The sequence below is a fragment of the Bos indicus genome, chromosome 26 (genome assembly GCF_029378745.1).
Source record: "Bos indicus isolate NIAB-ARS_2022 breed Sahiwal x Tharparkar chromosome 26, NIAB-ARS_B.indTharparkar_mat_pri_1.0, whole genome shotgun sequence".
NCBI lineage: Eukaryota > Metazoa > Chordata > Mammalia > Artiodactyla > Bovidae > Bos > Bos indicus.
In genome coordinates this window covers 30845391-30870597 of record NC_091785.1, presented here as the reverse complement: position 1 = coordinate 30870597, position 25207 = coordinate 30845391, and the positions used below count along the sequence as shown (strand labels likewise).

Below are 25207 nucleotides of genomic sequence, written 5' to 3'. Positions count from 1 at the left end.
TTAACCCAGAAACAATCAGGGAGGTGATTAATACCATCACACACCCTTGCACCCAAGGAAACGGGACTTCAGAAGTCACAAGGCTAAAAGGACCCAAGCGAGGGGCTGACCTCCTCACAGGGACGGCACCTCCAGAAACGGCCTGACTCCAGTGCAGGACAACAGAGTTCGGCCACTAGACAACCTGAGGGCAGTGAGAAGGGCCACAGGGTTAGAAGAAGCCAAGAGATTTTTCTATCCAACCCTTTTGGCCTGGGGAACAGCAGCTCCCCATATTCCTAGACTCAGCCCTTTTGCAGCTTCACCCCTGAGAAGCTCTGATTCCCCGCCAGAGTCCCAAGTGGAACCTCTTGTCTTGTTTTTTCAACTCTTCAGAAACATTCTAGATTTAGATGGACTGAATCCCAACCTCCACACTCAGTGAGCATCCTTTGGCCAAACACTTAGGGATCCCAGTGTAACAGATGACGACTCACTCACAAGCTTTCAAGTTCTCTTTATTAAAAATCTTTTTTTGTTTTTCCTTTTGTAAAAACAAACGCTTGAGGTCAATTATACAGATCAGGAAAAGTGACGATTAATAGGACACACTCAACAAATTCCAACACTTTACAAGTTCAAACTTAAATCAACTAATGGTTTTCTTTTTCTCACAAGCTCAATAATCAAACTCTGGTCCAGTTCAAGTATAATCTAACAGATCACAGCCTCAGACTGTCAAGAGAAACCTTGATACTAACGGCTGCTGCTCACACCAACACCAAGTTTACCGAATTCTTCGGGAATACGATGTGAATATACTTTATTTCAGGTGTTTACAATAAAAAGTACACAGGCCTTTTGTTCTATTAACGCAGGGTATGAGTAAATGTGCTGCGCAAGGTAGCAGCTGCTGTTGAACAACTTTTCCAGGGAGACATTTTGAAATGGTTAACAAACACTGAAGAAAAGCTTTAAAAAAAAAAATCAATATTTTCCTGGTTGCTTTTAATACTGCATTGTGTATGACACACGTAGGAATAAAAAGTGCAAATTATAGAGTGGGTGAAACTATGCCAATGGAATTGTATAAAAATAAATAAAAATAAATATATATATACACACAAATATAGGACCTTGGATGACTTTTTAAATTAAAGGTTCTTATTAAACGCAAAGAGCTTCTTCTCTCTCCTTCCCAGGGCCGGTCTCCAGCTTTAAAATATAGGGAAGTTCGGTCTATCAGCAAGAGAGCCATTACATTACTAGGGAATATGGCTGTTTGAACAGCCATCCAGGTTTCCATGGAAACACTGCTTGGTAGGGGGGTGGTGAGCTGGTGGGGTCAGCTTCCACTATGCTGGGAGAAAAGGCTGCCAGCTTCTCTAAAAATGCAGTTTTAGGCTTTAGGCTTTTCCCAGCGAGGTTCAGAGAGTTGGCCCTGACTTCCCACCAGTGGGAAGAAAGACACACAGAGTTTCTGAGAAATGGAGGAGGCCGGTTTCTAGAACACCAGGTAAAAACCAGAGAAGGCAGCCAGGGGAACAGGTCTGGGCTGAGTCACTGTTTTCAAACTCTGCTCTTTGAGACACTCACCTTTCTGAGGCCCACAGCTGCCTGATGCCAAGCTCAGGTTTCCCACTGCATGCCGCCTCCCTCTACACCTGTTCAAGCTGGTCTGTTTGAAGCTTGCCTGAACTCCTCTCTCTCACAGGTCCCCAGCGGTTCTCTCCTTGCCGATGCCACCTGCCCCCAGGTTTACACGTGATCCTTGTATCTTTTATTTTCCCTTCCTTTCTGAGGCTTAATTTTCTCACTGATCAGATGTCAGTGTGGAACTCAAATAATCTATCTCTCTACCTTCTGCTTTTAGGGCAGAGGACAGAAAACAGAATATGCAGTATAGTCTTATCTACCATAAAAAGAAAAAAAAAAGCAAAACATTAAAATAAAACAAGCAATCTCGTCCTAGCCTACCTACCTGTGGTCAGGAATAGAACTAACAGGAACCGTCCTCTAGGAGCTGAGCCAGGGCAGCCGCCTCCGGGCAAGTGTCTCACTTGAGGAAGCAGCCCCAGGCTCCCTTCTGACCTTCTCAAGGGCTTCTCCAGGGCTCAGCTGAGCCTCATTTTCCCCAGCACCTTTTCCCAAACCCTCCCAGTGAACCTCAGCCTAGACCCCCGCAGCCTGTCCTGTCCAGGAACCTGAAGGCACTGACCTTCAGTACCCACAGCCCGATGGGAAGGAGCTCTGCGCTTCGTAACATTTAATATCAGTCTGCACATGGAGTAAACTCTGAGAGGCCTTTGGCCTTCTGCCCAATTGGAAAGGGCCCACCTACAAATACCTGGCAACCCTCAATGCTCCTCAGTCCTGCAGCCTTCCTTCTCCTTAGCTGCCCCCACCTCTAAGAGACCATTTAAAAACCATCCCACTGTGAGGCTGCTGGTACCCAGTGTGCAGGCACCAAAGGACGAGTCAAGGATGGATGCCTTTTCCTTGTTTTGGTGTCTCTCAAGCCAACCATGCACAGCTGGGAGGCCAGTCTTCAACAGGAGTCCTAACCTTCTAATGTTTTAGCTGGAGGGGGAAGATGCTTCTGTTTTCATTTTTATTTAAAGTGAATCTAGACCAGACTCAACATCCAGAGGAGAACAAACCCTAGCATCTCCTGAAATCAACAGGAGGGAAATGATCAGAGCTTCCAAAATAAAGAGCTCTTTTCCTTCTTAAATTTTAAGGCTTGAATCTGGTGGGCTTCTAGAACAATGGAGAGGACAAAAGAGTTATGAAAATCAGGGCTTTTCAAAAAGGTGGTTGAGCTGGAGGAGCTCCCAGTTTCTGCCTGCTGGTGGTCCAAGGCTCCCCCATCCAGGACTGTACGACCCAACTCAGATCCCCCACCCCCACCCCCACAGGATGCCAAGCAGAGACATGGTTCTCTACCCAGGAGTCTCCGTGAAATCTTTTTTTTTTTTTTTTTTTTGGAGGACTCAGCCTGGCTTGACCTATCCTATCCCACCAAGAATTGGAACACTGTGAAAATCCCTGAGAAGTTGGATTTTATGGGCACAGAAGGAGGGAGTGAGAGATGGAGAGGAAGATAGACAAGCAAATTGAAAAACTGTTCAAAGGAAACACGAGTCACTGGATACGCCGGGATGAAGGCACCGGGAGGTGCTCCAGGCCTTTCATGAGTCTCTGCAGACCGACTCAGGCACCGCCGTGGGCTCCCTGGTCTTCCTTCCTCTCTGGCAGGAAGGCCCCACTTCTCAGGCCCTCCTCTCCCTCTTCAAGCCGCGGTGTCAGAGCTTCTTCCTTTCAAAGTGCGGCACGATTCCGCTGTCCTGGGGCCGCGGGCTGCCCGCCCTCTCCGTCTCTTTCAGGCCCTCCTCGGCCAGCTGGGATAAGTACTTCTGTGGTGTAAAGAGGGACAGAGTCGGGAGGGAGACAGTGGTGAGCTGGGAAGAGAGGAAGGGGCTGTGTGCCTGGCCCCCCTCTCCTCTCATCTTGCCCCCCCTGGGGTGGGACCCCTCTTCTCCCTCCCCAGATCCTTCCAGGGCCCCGGGACCCAGGCTCAGTGATGAGCTCCACCCTCTTTATGTTAGTTTACAAATGATTCCTGGAGAAATGCAGGGAAGTGCAGATCCTAACAACAAACACGTGCAGAGCCCTTATCCCAGACCCAGCGCCAACTGCTTTTCTTCTATAAACTCATTTAATTCTCACAACTCTACTCGTTGTCCAGAATGAGCCCCAGGATCCAGGCAGCACGTCCACATTTAAAAGGCAGAGGAAAGAGAGGGAGGCTGGAAGGGCAGGGAGGGGAGCAGCTCTGTCCCATACCTACTGTGAAAGACAAAACTGCAGCCCGACACCTGAGACTCCACAGACAGGCTGGCAGGGGGCTGCCTGCACCCCACCTCAGAGCACCCATGTTCCCACTGGCCCCCCAAGTCCAACTCGGTGAGCCTGTCAGGCTGCTCATGAGGTTCTGGATTCAATGCAGTGAGAGAACCAGAAGATGCCCTAGGCCCCAGTTGGATGTCCTCTGATGGCTGGGGGAGCCCAGGGCAGTGCAAGGAGTGCTGGATTAAGAGTCAGCAGGGTTAAGTCCCCCACAACGGTCAAATGTGTGGGCTTTGCCATCACATGACCTGGGTTCAAAGGCTGGCTCTCAGCCGCAAGTTCCTCAATATCTTTGGCATCTGTTAAGTGTGAGTAATACGGTAACCACTGCACAAGGTTGCTGTGACATCCCAGAGAGGTACCATAAAGCATCAAACACAGAGCCTGGCATGGAATAAATACCTAGCAATGTCATAGGCGTGAACCATCAATTACTCAATTGCTACCCTATTCCTGGACATTCAGGCTGTTTCCAAAAATGTTGGCAATAAGTTATACATTTATTATAATAAACTAACTGCAATAAGTGTCCTTGTACATATTTACATATTGGTGAATTTATTTCTGTAGATTAGATTTCTGTAAGTGGGATGGCAGGATCCTGGGCTATATATCGGGTGGGCCAAAAAGTCAATGCCCCCTTGATCATAACTGGCACTGGCTGTCTGATTCTGTGAAAGTCACTTATCTTCTCCTAGCCTCAGACCCTAAATTGTTAAATGGAAGGATGATATCTTCCTCCTTCTTCCTCCAGGGGTGAATCTGAGGGTCAGACCCGATGATGTGGGAGAGGTGATGGAGTCGACCTGGTGTCTCTAGGAGAGACTGGTTGGCTTTGAGAGGTGGGTGAGACTGATGGAGAGAGGCAGACCGTGGATTCCAGGGGATCAGGCTGCTGATGGAGGACTAGGTTGCTCCTTCACCTCGTCTCAGGGAAGGCAAGTGGGTGGATGTATCGAGTATCGGACCTGGGACTGAGCAAATGTCTAGTTTTCCCACCTAGCACCTTCTCCACCTGCTATTTTGATCACCTGCTGTGGCTTCTCTCAGAGCACGAGAGAACAGTGGGACTGCAGACAGAAAATGAAGATTCCTACCACCTTACCCCCAGGAGCAACCCCTGCCCCCGCCTCACAGCCTCCCGGGGTGCTAGATTTACAAGCTGCCTGACTGAGGTGTTAGCCAGCACTGGCCACTCCCGTCTGAATTCTTCCCTTTTCACACATGTAACATGGAGTGGGGGTGGGATGGGTGCGTCTGTGTGGACAGAGACAGTCTGTCGAGGCCACTGGCAGAAACCCTATCTGGGACACCTGTGATTGAGGCTCCCAGCTCCCTGACAGGTGCACCCGGGAAAGCAGAACTGCAGTTGGCGGGCGTAAGGGACTGAGCCAGTGTCTGGACCTGACAGGCCTGGGACCACAGGAGCGGCTGTGGCTTGCTACAGGGAGGCGAGTGTGCCTGGGGGGTTGGCCCAGAGGCCCAAAACACAGTGAAGTCTGTTGCCCTGCAAAAAACACAGGGTTTAGAATTCAAGGACCTGGGAGTCTGCATTCTTCCAACCTTCCTGGGTGACCTTGAGCTGTGTGTCTCCTTGAGGGTTATGCAGTCCAGTCGAGAAGACAGGATGAGAAGGTTCTCATGTTGGGGTATCATAATCTGCTGGAAAGACTTTAAAATGCAGATTCTCAGGCCCCACGCTAGAGACAATGAATAAGCAAATATAGGGTAGGTCCAGGAAGCCACATTTTAAAAAGATTCCAGCTGAAGACCAAAGTTTGGGAAAATCAGGACTGGATGATCTTCAAGACCCTGTTCAGCTCTTCCATTCTAGAGCTTTCCTCTTGTGGGGTGGGTGGTGATGATGTCTTCAGGGTTAGACAGCTGCCGCCAGCTGGCTCTGTGTAGCCCAAGCTGAACCCTTGGCCTGGCCAAGTCACTGCCTACACCCTGGAGAGGCCAGGACCTGGGCCCCGGGCCCTGTGACTTTCTCGGTCATACAACAGCTGCTTTCCGGAGGGAAATCAAGAGGCTTAAATGACCTGAGTTTGGGCACAGCTAGTAACAGTTTTTTGCAGATGGTGACCCAGGCTATGACATGAGTCTCAGTTCATAGACCAGCTTAGCCGAGTGAAAGCAGCAAAGTGATTAAGAATCAGGCAATCTGGTTCCAGCCCTGGTAACTCACCATCTTGATGGCCTTGGACAAATCCAAGGGTTGGACTAATCCAAGGTTTAGATAAATCCTTGGTTTCTCTGCGCCTCAGTTTCCTCAATTATAAAATAAGAGAGTTGGCCTGTATCTGAGTTTTCTTAACTAGGGGTACACATTCAAATCATTTGGAGAATTTTCTCAAATTACATATTCCTGGGTCTCTCCCAAATTCTGCTGAACCCTTGGCCTATGTAGTATAAATACTTCTGAAACACTGCGTACAGGACTTTGGTTCACATCCCTGGCTAAGAACCACCAGAGCAGCCACTCTTTAACAATTAAACTGAACAGTACTATCTGCTCTGGAATTAAAGTGTCTGCCTGCAGTGCGGGAGACCTGCGTTCAATCCCTGGGTTGGGAAGATCCCCTGGAGAAGGAAATGGAAACCCACTCCAGTATTCTTGCCTGGAGAATCCCATGGACAGAGGAGCCTGATAGGCTATAGTCCACGGGGTCGCAAAGAGTCGGACATGACTGAAAGATTTCACTCACTCACTACCACAAGGGTCTTCCAGAGCCAAGGCCTTACGCCTCAAAAAAGTAGTCTAAATTCCTTGCAGTTAGAACAGAAGGTACTTTGATACACTTACCCCAAGCATCTATCTACTATGATTTCTATTATATTACTAATCCCCAGCTTACACCAGAAGTCATATGAAAATCACATTCTAATATGCTATATATTATTTAGGTATTTTTATAGGATATGTTGCTATATCTCATTAATTTTAAGAAGTGTTTTTTCCCTGTGTATGAACAGTCCTGAAATTGAGATGTATTTTCCAGTTGATGGAGTCTCACTGTTTAATCCGTAACATTTTTTTTCTTCTTGGTATCAAAAAATAGTGTTGTATCTTACAACTGATGGCACCTTAGATTGGATGAAATATGGTATATAGAATATTTTGTATATGTCACAGTTAATATACAAAGAATCTACTACTCTAGAAGGGAAGGTCCATGAGGGCAGGGGTTATTGTCTGCTTTTTTTGTTGTTGTATGTTGTACCCCCAGTGCCTGGTCCCAGACGCTGTGTCTTTGATACAGCTGCAGTATGAACAGACATTTCAATAGAACATAACACTGACTTTTATTCTAGCCAAACATGGATACTAGCACAGGAGAAGAGGAAAACACAAGAAATATCTGTATCTGAAATATCCAGGTCTTGTGCAAAGGGATCAGCTCCAACCATGGGCTACAAGTCATTCAGTCTAGAGGGAGAGGCCGTTGCCAAAAATATCCAACCCAAATAGAATGTTTTGTATTAAAGTGGAGACAGATGCTCTGAGAGCATAAGGAAGGCAGCCACCATGTGGAGAAGTCTGGTGGAATCAGGATGCAGACCACAGAATGAATTTTCCATGTGATGGAAGGAGATATAACCTCACAGAAACCTAGCCCAGGGACCGCCCCTCCTGGGCACTAGGCAAGGAAGACCAACAGTTACCTGTAAGTTCCGGTAATGGACGGCGCTGCGACAGTGGCTCATCTTCGCCATCTCTTCACTCGTGTAGAACAGCCCACACAGCTTGCAATAAAAGCCGGTCCTGGGCACCACGAACTCCACCCCTGCAGAAGGATGGGGGATGGACAGGTAGGCAGTTTAGGAAGGTGGAGGGAGGCCCCTGGGGTCCAGACAGCAGTCAGAGTGAAATAGGAGCAACGCGATCCAGCCCTGGCTTGCTATTGGCTTGGGCTGGTTACCCAACTTCTCCAAGCCTCATTGTCCTCATTTATAAAACTGGCACGAAGAAAACAGCATCAGCTTCATTCACAGGCAGTGTGATGAAGTGTGATGGAGTGCTGGGAAATCACATGTTTTGCCTTCCAGAAGTAGGTTCAGGCTCTACTAACATCAGTCAGCTTCCTGGGAAAGGAGGAGTAAGGAGGTTTCTTACATTTCCCTGGGTGGATTTCCTTTCTCCACACTGTACGTCTCTCTGCAGCTGCTGTGGCCAAGACTGGAAGAACACTCATTTTTGTTTGCTTATTTTACAATTATGTTCACTAAGAAGAATTTTTTAAAGATAAAAGTGAGGAAAAATCACTCGGAGTCATTCCAATCAAAATATTTTCTTCCACACTATCTATATATAGAGCCCTTTGTGGGGTGGAAGAGGACATTTTTAATGACACCCTAAGTGTAATTCTGTTTCCTCCCTTTTTCATGTGATGATCTATCATAAACATTTTTCCGTCTTTCTCCAGTCTTAAATCTTAGCCATTCGTTAGTAGCATTTTATTTATGATGCGTTAAATAGAAGTTCCAGGATTTGGGGAGCTCTTTTGATTCCGAGGAAAGGAAACAGTGACCCAACAGCCAGAGAAATGACTGCGTCACAGCCCAGAGGATTCATCTTTGAAGGGGGACGGTGGCTGCTCCAGCCTACACCATGCTGTTTTGGGGTCACAGTTCTCCTCTTGAGGACACAGCAGAGTGGAAAGAGCCCAGGTCTGAGAAGGGGCTAAGACCAGAGGCTAAGAATCTGTGTAGCCTGGGGAGAGCTGGCTGAATCCCTCCTGGGCCTTCTGATTGAGGCACTAGCTAAAAAGCAGGGCTGAGGACTGCGGAGATCAGGACACACAAACGCGCCACTCCCCACTCCCGACCCCGGGCACTTTCAGGCTAAGGCTGCTCCCTGTGTGCTGACCCCTCAGCTGTGCTTTGCTGCTGCCCATATGGTGAGTTCTGCTGCGGATGGAGGGATGGTCAGAGAGCTGGCCCCCTGGGTGTCAGGGAAAGTGGGGCTGGGAGCCACACACGAGGCCAGGGCAGCCTCTTACAGAAAGGGGGACAGGCCAGGTCTCCGCCAAGGCCCTGCGTGTGACCACAAGCCCAGGCCTTCCTCCACTTTCCTTCTCCTGCCTCTAGAGACAGAGCTAAATGTACAGGAGACCCTGTCATAGAGGAGCAGTTTAGACTTCTAATTACAACCTTCCCCCCAACACTCACCCCGCCCCTCCTCCAGCCTCATTTCACAAAAGCCACTTATCAGCCTGGAAGCACAGGCCTGGAGGAAGGAGGGAGCCTGGGAGGCCTGCCTGCGCTCTGCCTTAATGGATGGCGCGCGCGCGCGCGCGCGCGCGCGCGTGTGTGTGTGTGTGGTGTGTGTGTGTGTGTGTGTGTGTGTGGTGTGGTGTGTGTGTGTGTGTGGTGTGTGTGTGTGGTGTGGTGTGTGTGTGTGGTGTGTGTGTGTGGTGTGTGTGTGTGGTGTGTGTGTGTGTGGTGTGGTGTGTGTGTGTGTGTGTGGTGTGGTGTGTGTGTGTGTGTGGTGTGGTGTGTGTGTGTGTGTGTGTGTGTGTGTGTGTGTGTGTGTGGTGGTGGGGGGGAGTGGACTGGCTGGCCGGTTCTAACTGCCACGTAGCAAGCCTGCCTGCCGTGCCCTCAGCAATCTCCAATGAGGTCCTTGGGTGAGGGGCCCAGCTGCCTTGGGGGAGGCCGAGTGTCCTCCCAACCTCACTGCAAAGGATGTGAACGTGCTGGCTTTGTGGGTGGCCGTCCCGCCCCTCCACCTCCCCCAGGCCCTGGCTCCTGGCTGCTGCTGGCAAACAGAGCATTAAGCAAGGCGCGCCTTCCTCCTCTGTGCCTGCAAAATACTTCTCCCTTTTGCTGCTGCTCCACAGGGAGCAGAGGACCCCACTGGACAAAAGAGCAACCAGAAAAGGGGAAGCACCCCCACCCCCCACCCCGAGGCCACGGGAGCAGACACAGGCAGGGGATCAGAGCCTCTCCCTGAGTCCAGACCTTGTAGGGGCGACCAACTGGGTAAAACCAAGAAAGAAGCCTTAGGTTTTCTGTGCAGATCCCACGAGGCCTCCAGAATCCGTCACGTTTCCCAAGAGGTCTTCAAATCCCTGTCCTGGGTGCCCCCCAAAGGGGTGCAGCTGCCTCAGAAGCCACCACAGAACGTGAAGCAGACCCGAGCTGGCAGCTGTGGCCCATTTCAGCCCCAGCAGTGGGCATGGCTACCATCTGTAGTGTTTGGGGTGAGATTTCACTTGAACAAAGGCTTCTACTGCCAAAAAACAAAAAAGTTGGAAGCCACAGTATACTGGAGAGAAAATGGAATTTGGAGTCAGACCTAGCTCTTTGACTCACACTGTGCGACCTCAGGTATGTGTGTTAACCTCTCTGAGATCAGTTTCCTTGTCTGTGAAACAGGAATAATAATACAGTAAATGGTATAATGGGGAAGCACATGTCATTTTGCCTAGGGCTCAACAAACATTAGTTCTTTATTAAACTGTTTATCAAAAAACAATAGCAGACATGTGTGAGGCTTTTCTCCACAGAAGCCTTCTGGCCCTCCAGCCTTTCACCAGAGCTGCCTGGAGAATCCAGGCTCCATGGCTGGGCAGCAGCTCTCTTCCGGGCCCCTGCAGACCTCCAGGGCTACTCAGGCAGTACCAGGTGGTCAGAGACAGTGTTGAGGAGGGAGAAGCTGGGGCAAGATCCCCAAATGCCTGGGAACTCACCCTTGAGTAACCAGGAGTTGCCCAGGCACTTAGAATGCCAACACCGCCTCAGGATACCTCTGGAACGTGAGGGCCTGGGGAAGCACAGCGTGAAGAAAACACAGCCCCAGACCCAGAGAGTTCTGTAGCAACCTGGTCCTCCCATTTTTCAGCCTCTATTAAGTACCGTAATTAAAGTAACATCTGCCTTCTAATAATAGCTCCTGCCACGGGTAATTACAGTCCTGTCATCCCAGCACAGCCTGTGATGGGTGGAGAGGGGGAGCTTGCGTTTTGTAGGCTTCCCTTTGGTTCTGGGAAGAGCTCAGGCCTTGGCAGGCTCATGCTGGCTGGGGTCACCCAGAGCTGGCTTGAAACCACGGAGCTGCCCTTTCTTACCCCCGTGCCCAGCCCAGCCCCGAAGCAGCAGGACTTTGCCTCACCTCTCCTTCTCCTTCTCCTTCTCCCTCCATGAGTGCCACAGGGACCAAGCCTGAGTTGTCCCCACTCCCTAAAAAGTCTCTCTGCGGTAGTAATAAACCATGGAGTGTGAAGGGTTATGCAGCCCCAGTGAGAGAAAGCAGAGTAGGTCTCAAAAACTATTCCATAAATGAATAATGGTTTCCCTGATGGCTCAGACAGTAAAGAATCTGCCTGCAATGCAGGATACCTGGGTTCAATCCCTGGGTCAGGAAGATCCCCTGGAGAAGGGAATGGCTAACCACTCCAGTACTCTTGCCTGGAGAATCCCATGGACAGAGGAGCCTGGCGGGCTACAGTGCATGAGGTCGCAAAGTCAGACGTGACTGAGTGACTTTGAGAGAGAGGGAGAGAAACAAATAATAACAATAGACAACTCATAATAAGTACCTCCTACTGAAAGAGACTGAGACCTTACATGTACTCATTCATCTAATCCTCAAAATAACCCTACATGGTAGGCGACTACTACATCCCGGATTTATAGGTGAAGAAAACCAGGGAGACAGGTTAAATCAGCAGCTCTTTGTCCCCCAGCCAGCTGGGATTTGAACCCAGGGAGTCAGATTCCACACTCTGTGCTCTTAACCACTGAACCAAAATGGCCTTTCCTTCCACTGTGCTGCCTGAAAGGCAGGGCAGCCTGGTCTCCAATTAGGATTCCCTCAGTTCTGACCTTTTTACTGTGTGCTTTCAGGCAATAAGGGGCTTCCTTGGTGGTTCAGTGGTAAAGAACCCACCTGCCAATGCAGGAGACTCAGGTTAGATCCCTGGGTCGGGAAGATCCCCTGGAAAAGGAAATGGCAACCCACTCCAATATTCTTGCCTGGGAAATCCCGTGGACAGGGGAGCCTGGTGGGCCATAGTCCATGGGGTCACAGAAAGAATCGGACACGAGTTAGCAACTAAAAATCAAAAACAACTCTGGTAATAAGTCTCTGGGCTTCAGTTTCCTTACCTGGCAAATGCAGAAAACAGTATCATATACCCCTCACCCCCACTGAGATTAAAGAAACAATAGGTCTCAAAGCCAATCAGACACTATCATCAAGCGTAAAAGTACAGTCTGTAATAGCCCCAAACCAGAAAAACCCAAACGCTCATCAACAGCTGAATGAATAAACAAAATGTGATCCACCCATAAACACAGTGCACTACTCAACGATAAACAATTATCCATACACCCAACAATTGGGATAAATCTCAGAATAACTATTGAGTGAAACAAACCAGGCAACAAGAGTACATACTGTATGATTCCCTTTCTAGAAAATTCTAGAATGCAAACTAATATTTTGTGACACGAAGGAGGGCAGTGGTTACCTGGGGACTGGGGTTGGGAGGGAGGGGTAACAAAGGAGAATCAGGAAATCCAGGGGCGATGAGTATGTTCACTGTCTTGCTTGCAGTGAAGGCTCATAGGTGTATATGTGTCAAAATTCAGGTTTTATGTGTACTTCATTAACCTCAATTATACCTCAATAGAGCTGTTTTAAAAAATAAAATGAGTTACCATTTTTCTCCAATTGGTTGGTAAAGATTAAAAACTGCTAAGATCCAAAGCTGGCAAGGATGTGGAGAAACCGTACTCTCAAGAACACTGGTATAATCTTTCTGGATAGCGATTTAGTGGTAATTATGAAAATGTGAAATGCAAAGATGCATGGACAGCCCCCTCTCCCCTGGGCTAGCGTGCTATCCAGCAGGAACCGGTTCACACACAAAGGCGGCAGCATGTGCGGAAGGTGGGAGGTGCCCAGGCAGCAAGAGCACGGGGCCAGGAGTCAAAGGGCTGTTCATCAGCTCTGCAACCTGCCTCTCATCCTAGATCCCTGGTGGCTCAGTGGTAAAGAAACTGCCTAAAATACAGGAGACGTGGGTTTGATCCCTGGATCGGGAAGATCCCCCGGAGGAGAAAATGGCAACCCACTCCAGTATTCTTGCCTGGGAAATCCCACGGACAGAGGGGCCTGGTGGGCTGCAGTCCGTGGGGGCACAAGAGTCAGACACGACGTAGCGACTAAACCACCAGCATCTCGTTTCTTACCTGTAAAATAGGGCTGAAAATATTACCAACCCCACAGGTGTTTTGTGAGTTCAATGGTAAATGAAAAAAATAAAAGTCTAACTTGTATAGCATTTAAATTAATAATTTTAATTTTTCATAAATAATGTTACTTTGTACTTTCTCACTTATACTGTTCTTTTATTCTTGGCTGCTTAACATTCCTAACATTGGATATCTTACTTAATTTTATATTACAATCCTTAGAAGTAAATACGTAAGAGAAAGGCGTTATTGACTTTAAAGATGGGAAAACAGGAATAAGTTTGTGATATAGTATATACCTGACAGGAAAAACATTTCCTGATAAGAAAAACAAGTCTCTCTGCTCTGGCTCCCAGGGCAGTGCCATTCAAATATACAATACTTTTAGAATGTAAGAATATATTCTGTAGAAATATGTGAAATGTTTGGTTATTGATCAGTGCTAAACTATGATGGAAATCATATTCTACCTAGTATTGTTGTCAATCTAATTTTTAATGGAAAAAAAAAATTAAAGACATTCTGAATGTTCACCAGTAGAGAGATGTATCGGTAATGTATGGTACAGCTTTTAAGAAAAAATATTTGCAGTAGTTAAGAAGAATGCATTTGATGTGAAGAGAGCTCTAAGATTCACTGTTAAGGTATAAAAGCAAACTGCATAACATTGTGTGTATAGTTTGATCCTGTTTTTGTGGGAGAAAAACTATCCATGGGTATGACTGTGGTCACCTTCGGAGACGGGGAGAGACTGGAGAGAAGAGAAACAACATTTAATGTTTACTTTATATGGGTGATAAATTTATAATAATCTTTCACACTTTTTATAATAAAAATAAGACATGAATTATAAAGCAGCAGAATTTAGTCTTAATTTCTGCCTGTGTCTATCATACAGATTCCAAGCTCCTGGATGCCGAGAGACTTGTGTTCCATTTCTCAGTGCCCCTGCCCCGAGTGCCTCACGCAGTGCCACATTATCCAGGAAGGGCTGCTGGCTGTCTGGCACCTTTTTCCTGAAAGGCAGCCTTTGCAACTATTTTCCAGAACCCAGGGCCTTCTCGCAATCATCTTAGTTCATTCTAAGGTCAGTACGTATTTCCGTTTGTTTTTTTTTTTAATTTTTGTCCTGGGGCATGCTGGATGCTATGTAGCAAACCCCTTCTTCTTCTTTTTTTTTTTTTTTTAAAAAAAGGAAGTTTGCTCTTTGCATCTAACTAAATGGCACACTGGAAGACAGAAAAAAAATAAGGGATTTTTATACAGCAGATGAAAAGGAAAAAAGAAAACTTGATGGAAAGTGTGAGCCTCCATGCTGACTAACTCCCTTGGGGCTCATCGACTTGTTAATGAAGGACCTGCCATGCTGTGATTAGTTGTGTCATGGGCTATAGCGCCATGCTCCTCTGTCCATGGGGACTCTTCAGGTAAGAAAACTGGAGTGGGTTGCCATGCCTTCCTCCAGGGGATCTTCTTAACCCAGGGATCAAACCCAGGTCTCCTGCATCGCAGGCAAATTCTTTACCATCTGAGCCACCAGGGAAGCTCATAAATTCTGAAGTGGGTAGCCTATCCCTTCTCCAGGGGATCTGCCCAACCCAGGGATTGAACCCAAGTCTCCCACATTGCAGGTGGATTCTTTACCAGCTGAGCCACAAGTTCATAAATACTGGAGTGGGTAGCCTGTGCCTTCTCCAGGAGAACTTCCCAACCTAGGAATTGAACAGGGGTCTCCTGCATTGTAGGTGGATTTTTACCAGCTGAGCTCCCAGGGAAGCTGAAGGACCTGCTGTAACTGGAAAAAAAATTCCTGGTTATGACTTGTCTGAGGACACGCAGTCACCAACATGGGAAGGACAGGGACCCAGGGACCCTCTATCAACTATAGAGTGTGTTCTCAGTTGCTCAGTCATGTCCAACTCTTTACAACCCCATGGACTATCCATGGGATTTTTTTGTCAAGAATACTAGAGCGGGTTGCCATTTCCTCCTCCAGGGGATCTTCCTGATCTAGAGATTGAACCCACGTCTCCTGCGTTTCCTGCATTGGCTGGTGGATTCTTTTACCTCTGAGCCACCTGGGAAGTCCCCTAAACACAGTCTATTCAGTATCACTGCCTCAGAGAAGCTAGTCCCTCAAAGAGCAAAAAAAAAAAAAAAGCAGCGTTGTTTGGAGAAGTGCTGGGGCCAGCAGGGCATTTCTGTTGACTCTGTGGCAGCTGGTCGGCCGCCACTACCTGGGCTGAATAAGGGCTGTGCGGTTAGGAATAAAACATTTCCTGACAGGAAAAACAAGTCTCTTTGCTCTGGCTCCTAGGGCAGTGCCGTTCAAAGTCTGGCCCCATGAGCTATCTTGGTCTACTATGGGAGACTGAAATTGCAAGAAACTTTAAAGCTGCAGGTTAATCTGGGTGATTGCATCAGACATTAATACTACAACAAAATGACGAACAGCCTTCTCAAGCTCTTAGACATTATTACAGAACTATCGTCCCCTGGAACTGAATTCTCAGGAAGGACTGAGTATCTCACCCACCTAGAGGAATGCTAAGTTCACTGAACACATCCTCTGGTTCCCAGGAAGGCAAAGAAAGGGGCTGTTTCAGCTCCACTTCAGCATCTTCCAGTGACCTCACGTCCAGAGATTTCATTTCTGAGTACCTGGAGTTTTCTGCAAAACATGAGCCGGGACAGAATACCAATGAAACACAACCTGCCTCCAAGAATCCCTGCAATTCTGTTCCTTGCACTGTGTAATGGGAAATAGTCCTGGGGCTGCTTAATAACATGAGACTAGGGCCAGGGCTGCTAATTAGAACCAAAGTGCTAGAATAAAGAGCTTTTACGGCTGCCAAAAGAACGCCACACACAAGAAAACTTGGCAAATCTTTGCACTGGCTCTGTGGGGGATGGGCCTCTGATGCCTTCGGTTGGAATGATCCACACCCGTGCCCCCGATTCAGTATCACTCCATTTCTGCAGGCAGAAGAATCACTGAAGTGCAAAAATTGTGCTGACATCCACAGGAGCACAGAGGCGGGCAGAAGAGGCAATGCCATCCTCACCCCAAGCCTATTGAGCAGTGCTATTAAATATGAACTCCAAACACTGGGGAAGCTAATGAGCGATGAACACCAGTGCATGTCAAGACCTATACTACAACACAGAGGAGGTTCAATCCGAGCAAGGTGAATGGCACTCGCTCCTCCTTTATTCTTGCCTTCTCTAGACACAGCCCAGGCCTCAGCAATGCTCTAGCAACAAGGCAGCTCACGGCAGAGTTTCCATGGAGGCTCAGATCCACACAGGTGAAAGAGAGCTCAGGTCAGCTTGACATGGAGGGAAGCCCAGACCACCCGCTCACCAACCAGTTTGTGCCAACCACAGGGCACTGAGTTGAAATATTTATTTTTAAGCCCTTCCTCTCTATTTTCTGCCCTGGACTCTTATCCCCACTTCCTTCAAACTCTGGAATGCCACAGGCTTTCTGCAAAATGAATTTCTAGCTATTTTCATTGGGAGAACATGGAGGGCCACACCTCCCCCCTCCTCCCACAGCTCTTGCTGGATCTTAGTTTCCACTTGGCAGAGAGGACCGGGCTTAGCCTATTTTAAACTCTGTCTTCATGATGTCATAGTGCCAGGCACAGACACAACATCACCTCCAATGGAGGTGGAGGAGATCCCAAGACAAGTCTGGTTTCACCATCAGACCCTGGAGAAAAGTGGGTCTGAGATGGTGAGAAGGGAAACCAGTCAGGCCCCTTTGTGAGCCCATCATTCTGCCCTCTGCCCATTCCTTTCTCTCCTTTCTTGCCCTCTGAAGCTCTGCCCCCTCACTCAGGCCTCACAAAGTAACGGCCTGGGTGGTCCTCTGTGGCGCAGGCAAGAGAGGCTGCTTGCTGATCCCCAGGAACCAAAGCTCCTTTGATAATCCCAAACACTTGCTAATTTAGTTGTCAGAGTTCATCTGGGCTCCTGTCAAGGCAAAGAAGTACGTCCCATCTGAGTCTGCTTTTCAGAAAATGTGCGATCTCCTACCCAACGTCCCCTACCTAAAAGCTAAGAGCTAACCACTGACTCAAAGCTCTAGCAGTTTAATCAGGATTTTCAGCTTGCCTCCTGCACCAGCTTTCACACTGGCTGAACCCTGACTTCTGTTGGTTCCAGCCTGCACTTGCCCACACACCGCTCCAGGGAAGCAGTGGTCAGATCAACCCAACCGACAGAGAAAAAGGGAGGAAAAAGGGAGGTAGTTACCCGGGGTCGACGCTCCTTGGCAAGCCTGGCTTTGGAGGTCGGTTTCAGTGGGGGGGCCGGCTTTCTCCTCCAGGGGGCTGCCTTCACCAGCCCCATCTTCGGGGGTCCCCCTGGCCTTGCAGTCATCGAGAAACGGGCCGGGCTGCCAGGCCCTCTCCTCTGCTGGCTTGGGGGAAGACATTTGCAGAAGTGGAGGGGCCAGACGAACATCTGAGCTCTCTCCTCCCTTTGCGGGCTTCTCGTAGCAATCTGAGCCCTCCAGGGAGAGGCCTGTCTCGCATTCAGCTGGCTTCCGCTCAGCATCCAGATTTAGGCCAGGCATCTCCACGTCCATGTCACTGGGACAGCCCGTTGAAGCAGAAGGCAGTTCTTCGGGCGACTTGAGGCTGATTTCTCCAGCCCCATTCCCGATGGTCTTGACTCCCTCCTTGGCGAAACCTTTGGTAAAGTCCAGGTCTAAGGCAGTTGTCACACAGGGACATATTTCTGCAGAGATTCTGTCCTTCTGGTCTATGGGCACAATCTCTTCTAGTTCTGGGATGTCTGGTTCCATGATAAAATCTTCTTCCTCCCCTACCTCATCCACTGTCACCAGCTCCTCCATGTTCGTGGGGTACCAGCTCTCACCCTCAGCCTCACTTCCACTCTCCGAATCCTGCTCCTGAATAAAAATGCGGATGGAGGTCAGAGGGTGGCTGAGGCTTGGTTCTTAGTATTTAACCAGAAGAGGGTGCAAATTGTGACCACAGGGCCCCTCAAACCGGAAAGATGCTGCGCAATCTTACTGCTACCTGGGTAATTAGGAGCTGTAAACCATTCAATCTCTCATCACTGATTCATCCCTAGGATGGGCCTCAAAATAGCACAGGAGTTGGAGTAAGCCCTTAATGCTTAACCCACCAAGTGGCACAAAGAATCTCAACTCCTGGTACATAAACAGGTGTTCAATAAAAAGATAGGGCTTTTTGTTTGTTTTGTTTTCAGCTGTGGGTAGCTTACATTTTTATTTGGTATTATGGCTTAGAGGTGCTTCTATATCATAGAATCTACATCTCTACCGTAACTGTTAACGCCCATGTAGGATTCCAGTCAAATGTATTTAGCCTACTTCCTATCGTGAAGCACTCCATACTGGTGCTTAGCCACTCAGTTGCGTCTGACTCTTTGCAACCCCATGAACTATAGCCGATGGGATTCTCCAGGCAGTAATACTGGAGTGGGTAGCCGTTCCCTTCTCCAAAGGATCTTTCTGACCCAGGGATCAAACCCTGGGTCTTCTGCATTGCAGACAGATTCTTTAACATCTGAGCCACCAGAGAAGCTCCACATACTTCCTATTAATAGATAATAATCTCTGCTCATCTTTTTATGATTAATTTCTAGAAACTTTATTTTTTTAAGTTTTGAGAGAGTTTTTGAATGAATAAGTTATAAGCTCTAAACGCATCACCTTGCTTGCAGGGCATCACTAAATGTAACTGCAGCGAAGCCCTTACAAGGTCCCCCCAAACACCCTCTCCCAGCAAGGGTACAACCCTCCATAGCCACAGTTCACACTTGGCTCCTCCCGAGACTTTCCCTCACGTCCCCAGTGGCCCAGAGGCCCGGCAGCCAGATTTAGGAGATCAGCTTCCAGCCAGTGATACTCATCTCCCTGCCTCTTCTGACTGGAAAGGCATGAAGCTGGCCACGCTCCAAGGACATTTCTTTTTGCTGTGGCAGCCCCAGCCCTGTGACTGGGTTTTTCATTTTAATTAAGTAAAATAATCTTCACAAGCACAGGAGATGTTTGGTTAATCCCAGCGTCAGGGCCTACTGAGGTCAGGGCCCCAGCCTGAGTACCCAAAGCCCCCTTCTGCCTGCAGCCCCTCCCCAGGACCTGCCTATTTTGGGAGTCTGGCTCTGTAGCCTGGAGTCTTTTGTGGGCACATGCTTTCTCTTATGAGCACAGCCAAGTTCCTGAAGATGGAGACAGAGCCCAGGCAGGTGGTAAAGATCTCTTCAATAAAGACTGTGCAAAGGTCCCAGGTGAAGCCATTACTCCAGAAAGTGCTGGCTTCATTCATGGACCCACTGCTGGGGTCTCAGACACATGCCATGCAGCAAGCAGGTCACCCCCAGGCAGCACGGGAAGGCCTATGACTTGGGGAGGCCTGTGACTTGATGCCCCAGAGCCGTTGTGCCGATGTGGCTACACTGCCAGCATCTGGCACAAACTTTACCTTCCTTGCCCTTCTGTTTTCTGTATCGGAGGACTCTGTTTCCTTCTCTTGTCTGCCCACTGACGGGGGACTCTCTTCCATGCTATCCTGTTCCTCTTTTCCAGCCTTAGCAAAGGAAGCACAGAACAAACCAAATCAATAGTGAACAATGACAGAGGGCACACCAGGAGAAAAAGAACATTATTGAGAACAACTAATGATGCCAGATGCATTTCACACACATCACTTCCTTTATCCTCACAAAATCCCTTGGAGGCAGGGGCTGTTATCGTCTTCTTTTTACAGATGGGGACACTGAGGCTCAGAGAGGTTAAGTAACTTGCTCGAGGTCACACAGACAAACGGAGGCAGAGAGATGTTTCACTAATGTTTTCCCTGAGGACTTTAGGGAGATAGAAATCCCTGGCAAACTGGATACTTTTTGCAGCCATGATATCTGTAGACAGGGTGAATAAAGGGGACAAGGGGAATCTGATCCTGGGGTTCATAACCATCATGGTGACGTCTCATAACAGATCTGTATTAGCCATAAAAAAATCACTTCCAGGCCACTTAGGGTTAGGAAGCGTGTTGTCATCCAATCAGGGCCCCGTCACCTCACTTTTGACTTATGTCTGTCCTAGAGTTATCGCCCCAGCTAGCAATCCTTTCCCACCTTCCTTCCTCCCCCTTCCCTCAGATTAAGTCCCTCATGCTAGCACTCATGTCTGGGAAAGTGAACAACTGAAGCAGGTGTTTGCTTTGAGAATTAGGGTCTCTGACCCGCCTTTAAAACAGGGGTCATTAAACTCCCATCCTCAAGCCAAATCTGACCCAGGGCCTCTTTTCTGTGCAGTCTGTGAACTAAACAATGCTTCTCACATCTCTAAACAGTTGCATGCTAAATGATGATACAAGTACCTACATAATATCCTCAATTTAGCGTACTTGCCCACATGGCTGAAAATAATTACTCTCTGTTTTTTTTTTGTAGAAAAACATTTGCCAACCCCCATTTTAGAAGCTTGAGGATATTCTCCCATGACTTAAACTTTGGCCACCAAAGCAATGAGTGTTCCCGGATGTTCTTGGGAGCAAGCTGCATTTTCTCGACAACTCTGGCTGAGGTTGGCTCAAAGTAAACCACTCTCGCTCTGATTTCTTACGAGCAGACACACCTCTCTTTGCTGACAAGGAGCCAGCCTGGCTGGGAGCTCAGGGCTGACGGGTTTAACTAGATATGACCGGACAGGGAAAGACAGTTGAAATCCTCAAGTCTTTGCTCTTTCCAGTGTTTGCAGCAGAATCTCTGCTCTAGCCTTCTGAGCTGACCTGAGCTGAAAGCAGCTCCAAATGCCTTTTTAGCCCTCAGAACCCAGAGCTTCTACCAACAGGGGGCCACTTTTCTTTATTTTTCCTGAATAAATTACCCACTGCCCTCTCTTGTCAAAATAAACAGCCTGTACCCTTCCCAGGCAGTTTCTGCAGCCACATATCCAGATCAACACAGTAAAGAGACTCCCTCCAGTTCTAGCTGGGAGAGGCAGGGACAACCCAGCCTCTGGAAAGCCCCTCGCCAGAAGGACCTCCTGCCCTTCATCCCTGCAGGCAAAGGCCACACCGCAGTGCCTTTCAGGGCATCCCTAGACCTGGGACCATTTCCAGGTGACAGCAGCTTACAGGGAACAGACAAAGGCAACCAATGCCCTCGCGCCCCACCCCATCCCCACCCACCAGCTTAGGGAGCAAAGTATTAGGTCCTGACTATTGCAGGCAGTGCTGTCACCACAGGGCTGGGGTCACTGCTAAACCACCTACTAACTGGTCTCCCCTTCTGCTCGGCAGCCTCCTCCCAAGTGTGTTCTCCCCAAGGTCCTCGGGAATGACGATTCCAAAATGTAAAAACAATTATATCCTCCCTGCACCTTCCTGCCTGAATGCTTCATTTCCTTCCCCTAGAACTTAGGATAAAGACAAAACCCCTCAACCTGCCTGTAAGGCTCTGCATGATGAAGTCTCTCGTTGACACATCAGCCTCACCTCCCACCATTCTATCCCTGGCTCTCTCTGCTCCAGCAACACTGGTCTCCAGCCACAGGGCCTTTGCACATGATATTCCCTCTGTCTGTTCTCCTTCCTTTTGACCCAATAAATTCCCACCATTCCTTTCAATCTCAACAGGCACATCCTAACCCAGGAAAGCCTCTAGTTTGTTAAAGGCACTGATAGCACTGCATCCTCCACCTCCTTAACACTTAACACTCATACTCATCTGTTCAATGAAGGAATTATTTTATGAGCGTGTTTTTCACGAGACCATGAGCTCCGTGCAATTAAGAGTCATTTTAGCTTTGACTCACAGCTGCAGCCCTAGTGCTAGATGCTCCATGAATATGAGAATGGAGACTGGTAGGAGAGGGTGAAGTGAGTAATAAGAACACACCTGCCACCCAGCATGCATGGATCTCTCTCTAGGCTTTGAACGGAGCATGAGTTCTTTTGATATTTCTCTCTCCTGTGGATTATGTATACTGGGGGCTGTATTCTGGGGACGCCTGGGGCTCCACCTGACCTACAGACATGTTTTGTTTTACATAATTTCTAAAACATGGGAAATTTCATATAGATATCTGCATCTGGACTTTGGTCTTGCCTTAAGAAAAGGGAAATCAGACACAGGGTATGTATACCTGCACGGCAGCCATAGAGTGGACCTGAGAAGTGGCTGACCCAATATACAGGCATTTCCTCCTTGGTCCACCACATTCCCAGTTTTCCTCTCTGGCTTCAGTCATGCTACCTGGTCTGTGTCACCTGTCTGGTTTCCCTGCCCTAGGCATCTGGGTCTGTAAACCTTGGTGCCCCTGCCAGGAAAAGTGGAGGAGAGCCTCTTTCCCATGTTGTCCTATTCACTGCCTTGTCTTCTTTCTTTCTCTTTTGGTCTCATGGTCAGGGCTGAGCCTATGTCTGGCTGTGGCCTCCCACAAACACTGAGCAGTGCATACAATGGCTTTGCCAGCACGGGCACTCCCTTCAGACTCTCCCAGGGTTTCCCCTGAGCACAATCTTGTTAAAAGTCTTACAGCAGCCTTGTGATCACACCCATTTCACAAAGGAGAAAACTGAGGCCAAAAGAACAGGGTGTGACCTAGTTCTCAAAAGCCAGGCTTCTGCCTCCAGAGTCTGGACTCAATCATTCATTCCTTTTACAAATACTTATTGAACACCCACTCTGTGCCAAACCCTAATCCAGGAATTAGGGGGGACTGGCAGTGACACAAATTCCTGCCCTCATTGAGCTCACAAGGGGGTTGGGGTGGGGGAGGGCTGGGAGGGAGAGGAGACCCTATACAAAATAAAAACATTAGGAGATAGATTAGAAGGAGACAGATGCCACTAAGAAAAAGAAAGCAGGGGAGGATGGGAAGTGGGTTGGGATGTTGTGATTTTATGCAGTGACCAAGAATAAACTTTGGAGATTGTGACAATGAATAAAGACACAGGAGCTGAGGAGGGAGCCATGTGGATGTCAGCAGGGGAGGAGCTTCCGGGGAGGGGCTCCCAGGCAGGGGAATGCCCTGTGGTGGGCTTTTCATATCATAAGAAAGGGAGGGACCCTGTCCTTAGCCTTCATTCCCCAAGTTCAGTTGCTGCCTGTTCTCTGGCTCCTGGGGCAACCCTATAGGTTGTAGGCTGTTCTCAAGATGGTGATGAGAGTTTAACATCAGTGGGTCACAAGGAGGACTGAAGTCCTGCAGCAGATGGTGAGCCCCGGATGAGGCATTTGGATGGAAGGCGCCAGCCAACTGCTGAGCATTTTTATTCCAGTGGAAGGAAACACAATGTCTGGAGAAACACACCAAGCCCTGGGCACCCAGTATAACTTAGCGGGGGGTGGTGGCTTCTCCTTCACCACCTCTCATCAAAGCCCAACACTGGTGGATGCTCTGGCAGGAGAAAGGACGGAGCAGACCAAAGGTCTAATCTACCCTGGCAGAGTGTGTGGGTGCAAACACTTCAGGGCAGCTCCACCCTGGACAAACAGACAAAATCCAACAGAAGGCCTCTGCATCAAGTCCTTGCCGAACTTCTAGTAAAGGCAGGAGGGTGCCGTGGGACTTAGAGCCAGATCAATGACTGGGTGTCATTCCAGTTCTACCATCTCCTGACCGTGTGTCCTTGGGCAACTAACGTAAGCTCTCTGGGCCTCAGCTGCCTCGTCCACAGTAATGATAGTATTATTACTAGTATTTCTTCGTAGGGTTGCTGCGAGGATTAAAAGAGTTGAGATAACATGGTTAGCACAGTGTCTGGCACAGAGTACACATTCAGTAAGCATTTCATTCATTCCATAAGTGTTAATTATCCTTATTAGTCTTCTCCCCTGGGACCTGCCTCTCCTTACCTGGGGGAAAGGGATTCCATCCTTACCTCATTCTCTGCCATCCTTTCTTTTCTGTCATCAGCTCCTTCTTGGTCTCGATCAGATCTCTTGGCTCTGTTTTTCTCACTCTGTTTGGACTTGGTGCCCTTGGGCTCCAGGCCGTCTTCCCTGCCCGCGTCGTCCGCGTGGGGGTGCCTGCCTTCTCGCAGCCTGGCCTCATCTTTCCTCCTGGACCTCCCCGGAGCATCCTGCTGCGGCTTCAGGTACTTGTCCGATTTGCCCTTGGACTCTTTCCGGTGGTAGCCGTCTTCCCGGCTTTTGTAGCCGGACGCGGAGTGGAGCGGGTTGGGGGACCCAGACCTCGGGTGCTTTTCTCTGTAGCCCCTCCCCGCTTCCAGTCGCTCGTCTAACTCGGCTTTGTCTAGTTGCCGGGGGTAGTGCTTGCGATCATGCGCCCACGTGTCCGTCCTATCCCTCTTGTCCTCCCCGTTCTCCCTCCTGGCGTAGGGAGAGTGCTCCCACGAGTCCCGGCCGTTGCCCCAGTCGGCCCGGGAAGGGCCCGGGGGGCTGTGAGAAGAGCTGCAGGAGGTGAAGCTCGGAGTGTGGGACCTCGGGGACAGCGACCGGCTCACTGGACTTCGAGATCGCGGCCTTTCTGGGGCGTACCTGTGAGGGGGTGGCAAAGGAGCCACTTTAGAATCTGTGGCACCCACAGGTCCCCCCACCCTGGCCAGATACACCCCATCTCTGCAACAGAACCACGGTGCACATGACCCCACCCGGCCATGCGCTCTTACCACCACTGTGCACAGCGCCCAGAGTGGTCCTGGAGCAAGCTCTGCCTCCCTCCGCCCTCAGGGAGGGATTTTCCCTGGGCGCAATGCTGGCTGCCCTCTGCTTCTTTCCTCATAATGCTCCTGGGAATGGGGATGAATAATTGGGCTGGTTTGGCTCAGCCACATCTCCTCTTGGAAATGAGCTACACTCAGGAAGCAGGAGACTGTCCCAGGGAAGGGGGTGGAGTTTGGGGTCTGGCAAGGTTGCTCTGGTCCAGCCTGGTGGGAGAGGCTGCCTAACCTGGGGTTCTATCAGCCGACCTCTTGACTAGGAGACTGAAGTCACCCCTACACCTGGCCTCCACTGAAGTAAAGGCCGCCTCTTGGCCTCCATTTTTCTAGGAAGGCATTTGGGGTTGGAAGAGTCCTTAGAGCTCTGACCTGCTCATGTATCAGATGATGAAACAGAAATCCAGAAAAGGACCTGAGCCTAT

The 25207-nt window shown here is 49.0% G+C and overlaps 1 protein-coding gene across 4 annotated transcripts in view; it reads right to left on the bottom strand.

Moving 5' to 3' along the window:
* Positions 1 to 479: 479 nt before the first annotated feature.
* The window catches only part of RBM20 (RNA binding motif protein 20), a 197193-nt gene continuing 172465 nt past the window's right edge, over positions 480 to 25207 (bottom strand). For all 4 annotated transcript variants that reach the window (XM_019988725.2, XM_070780818.1, XM_019988727.2 and 1 more), the window contains exons 9-14: positions 23985 to 24603; positions 19575 to 19679; positions 17353 to 18013; positions 15629 to 15763; positions 7555 to 7676; positions 480 to 3395 (exon numbers count right to left, since the gene is read on the bottom strand). In XM_019988725.2, the coding sequence (XP_019844284.2) occupies positions 3285 to 3395; positions 7555 to 7676; positions 15629 to 15763; positions 17353 to 18013; positions 19575 to 19679; positions 23985 to 24603 (1753 nt within the window). In that variant the 3' untranslated portion in view covers positions 480 to 3284. The remainder of the gene's footprint in view (positions 3396 to 7554; positions 7677 to 15628; positions 15764 to 17352; positions 18014 to 19574; positions 19680 to 23984; positions 24604 to 25207) is intronic.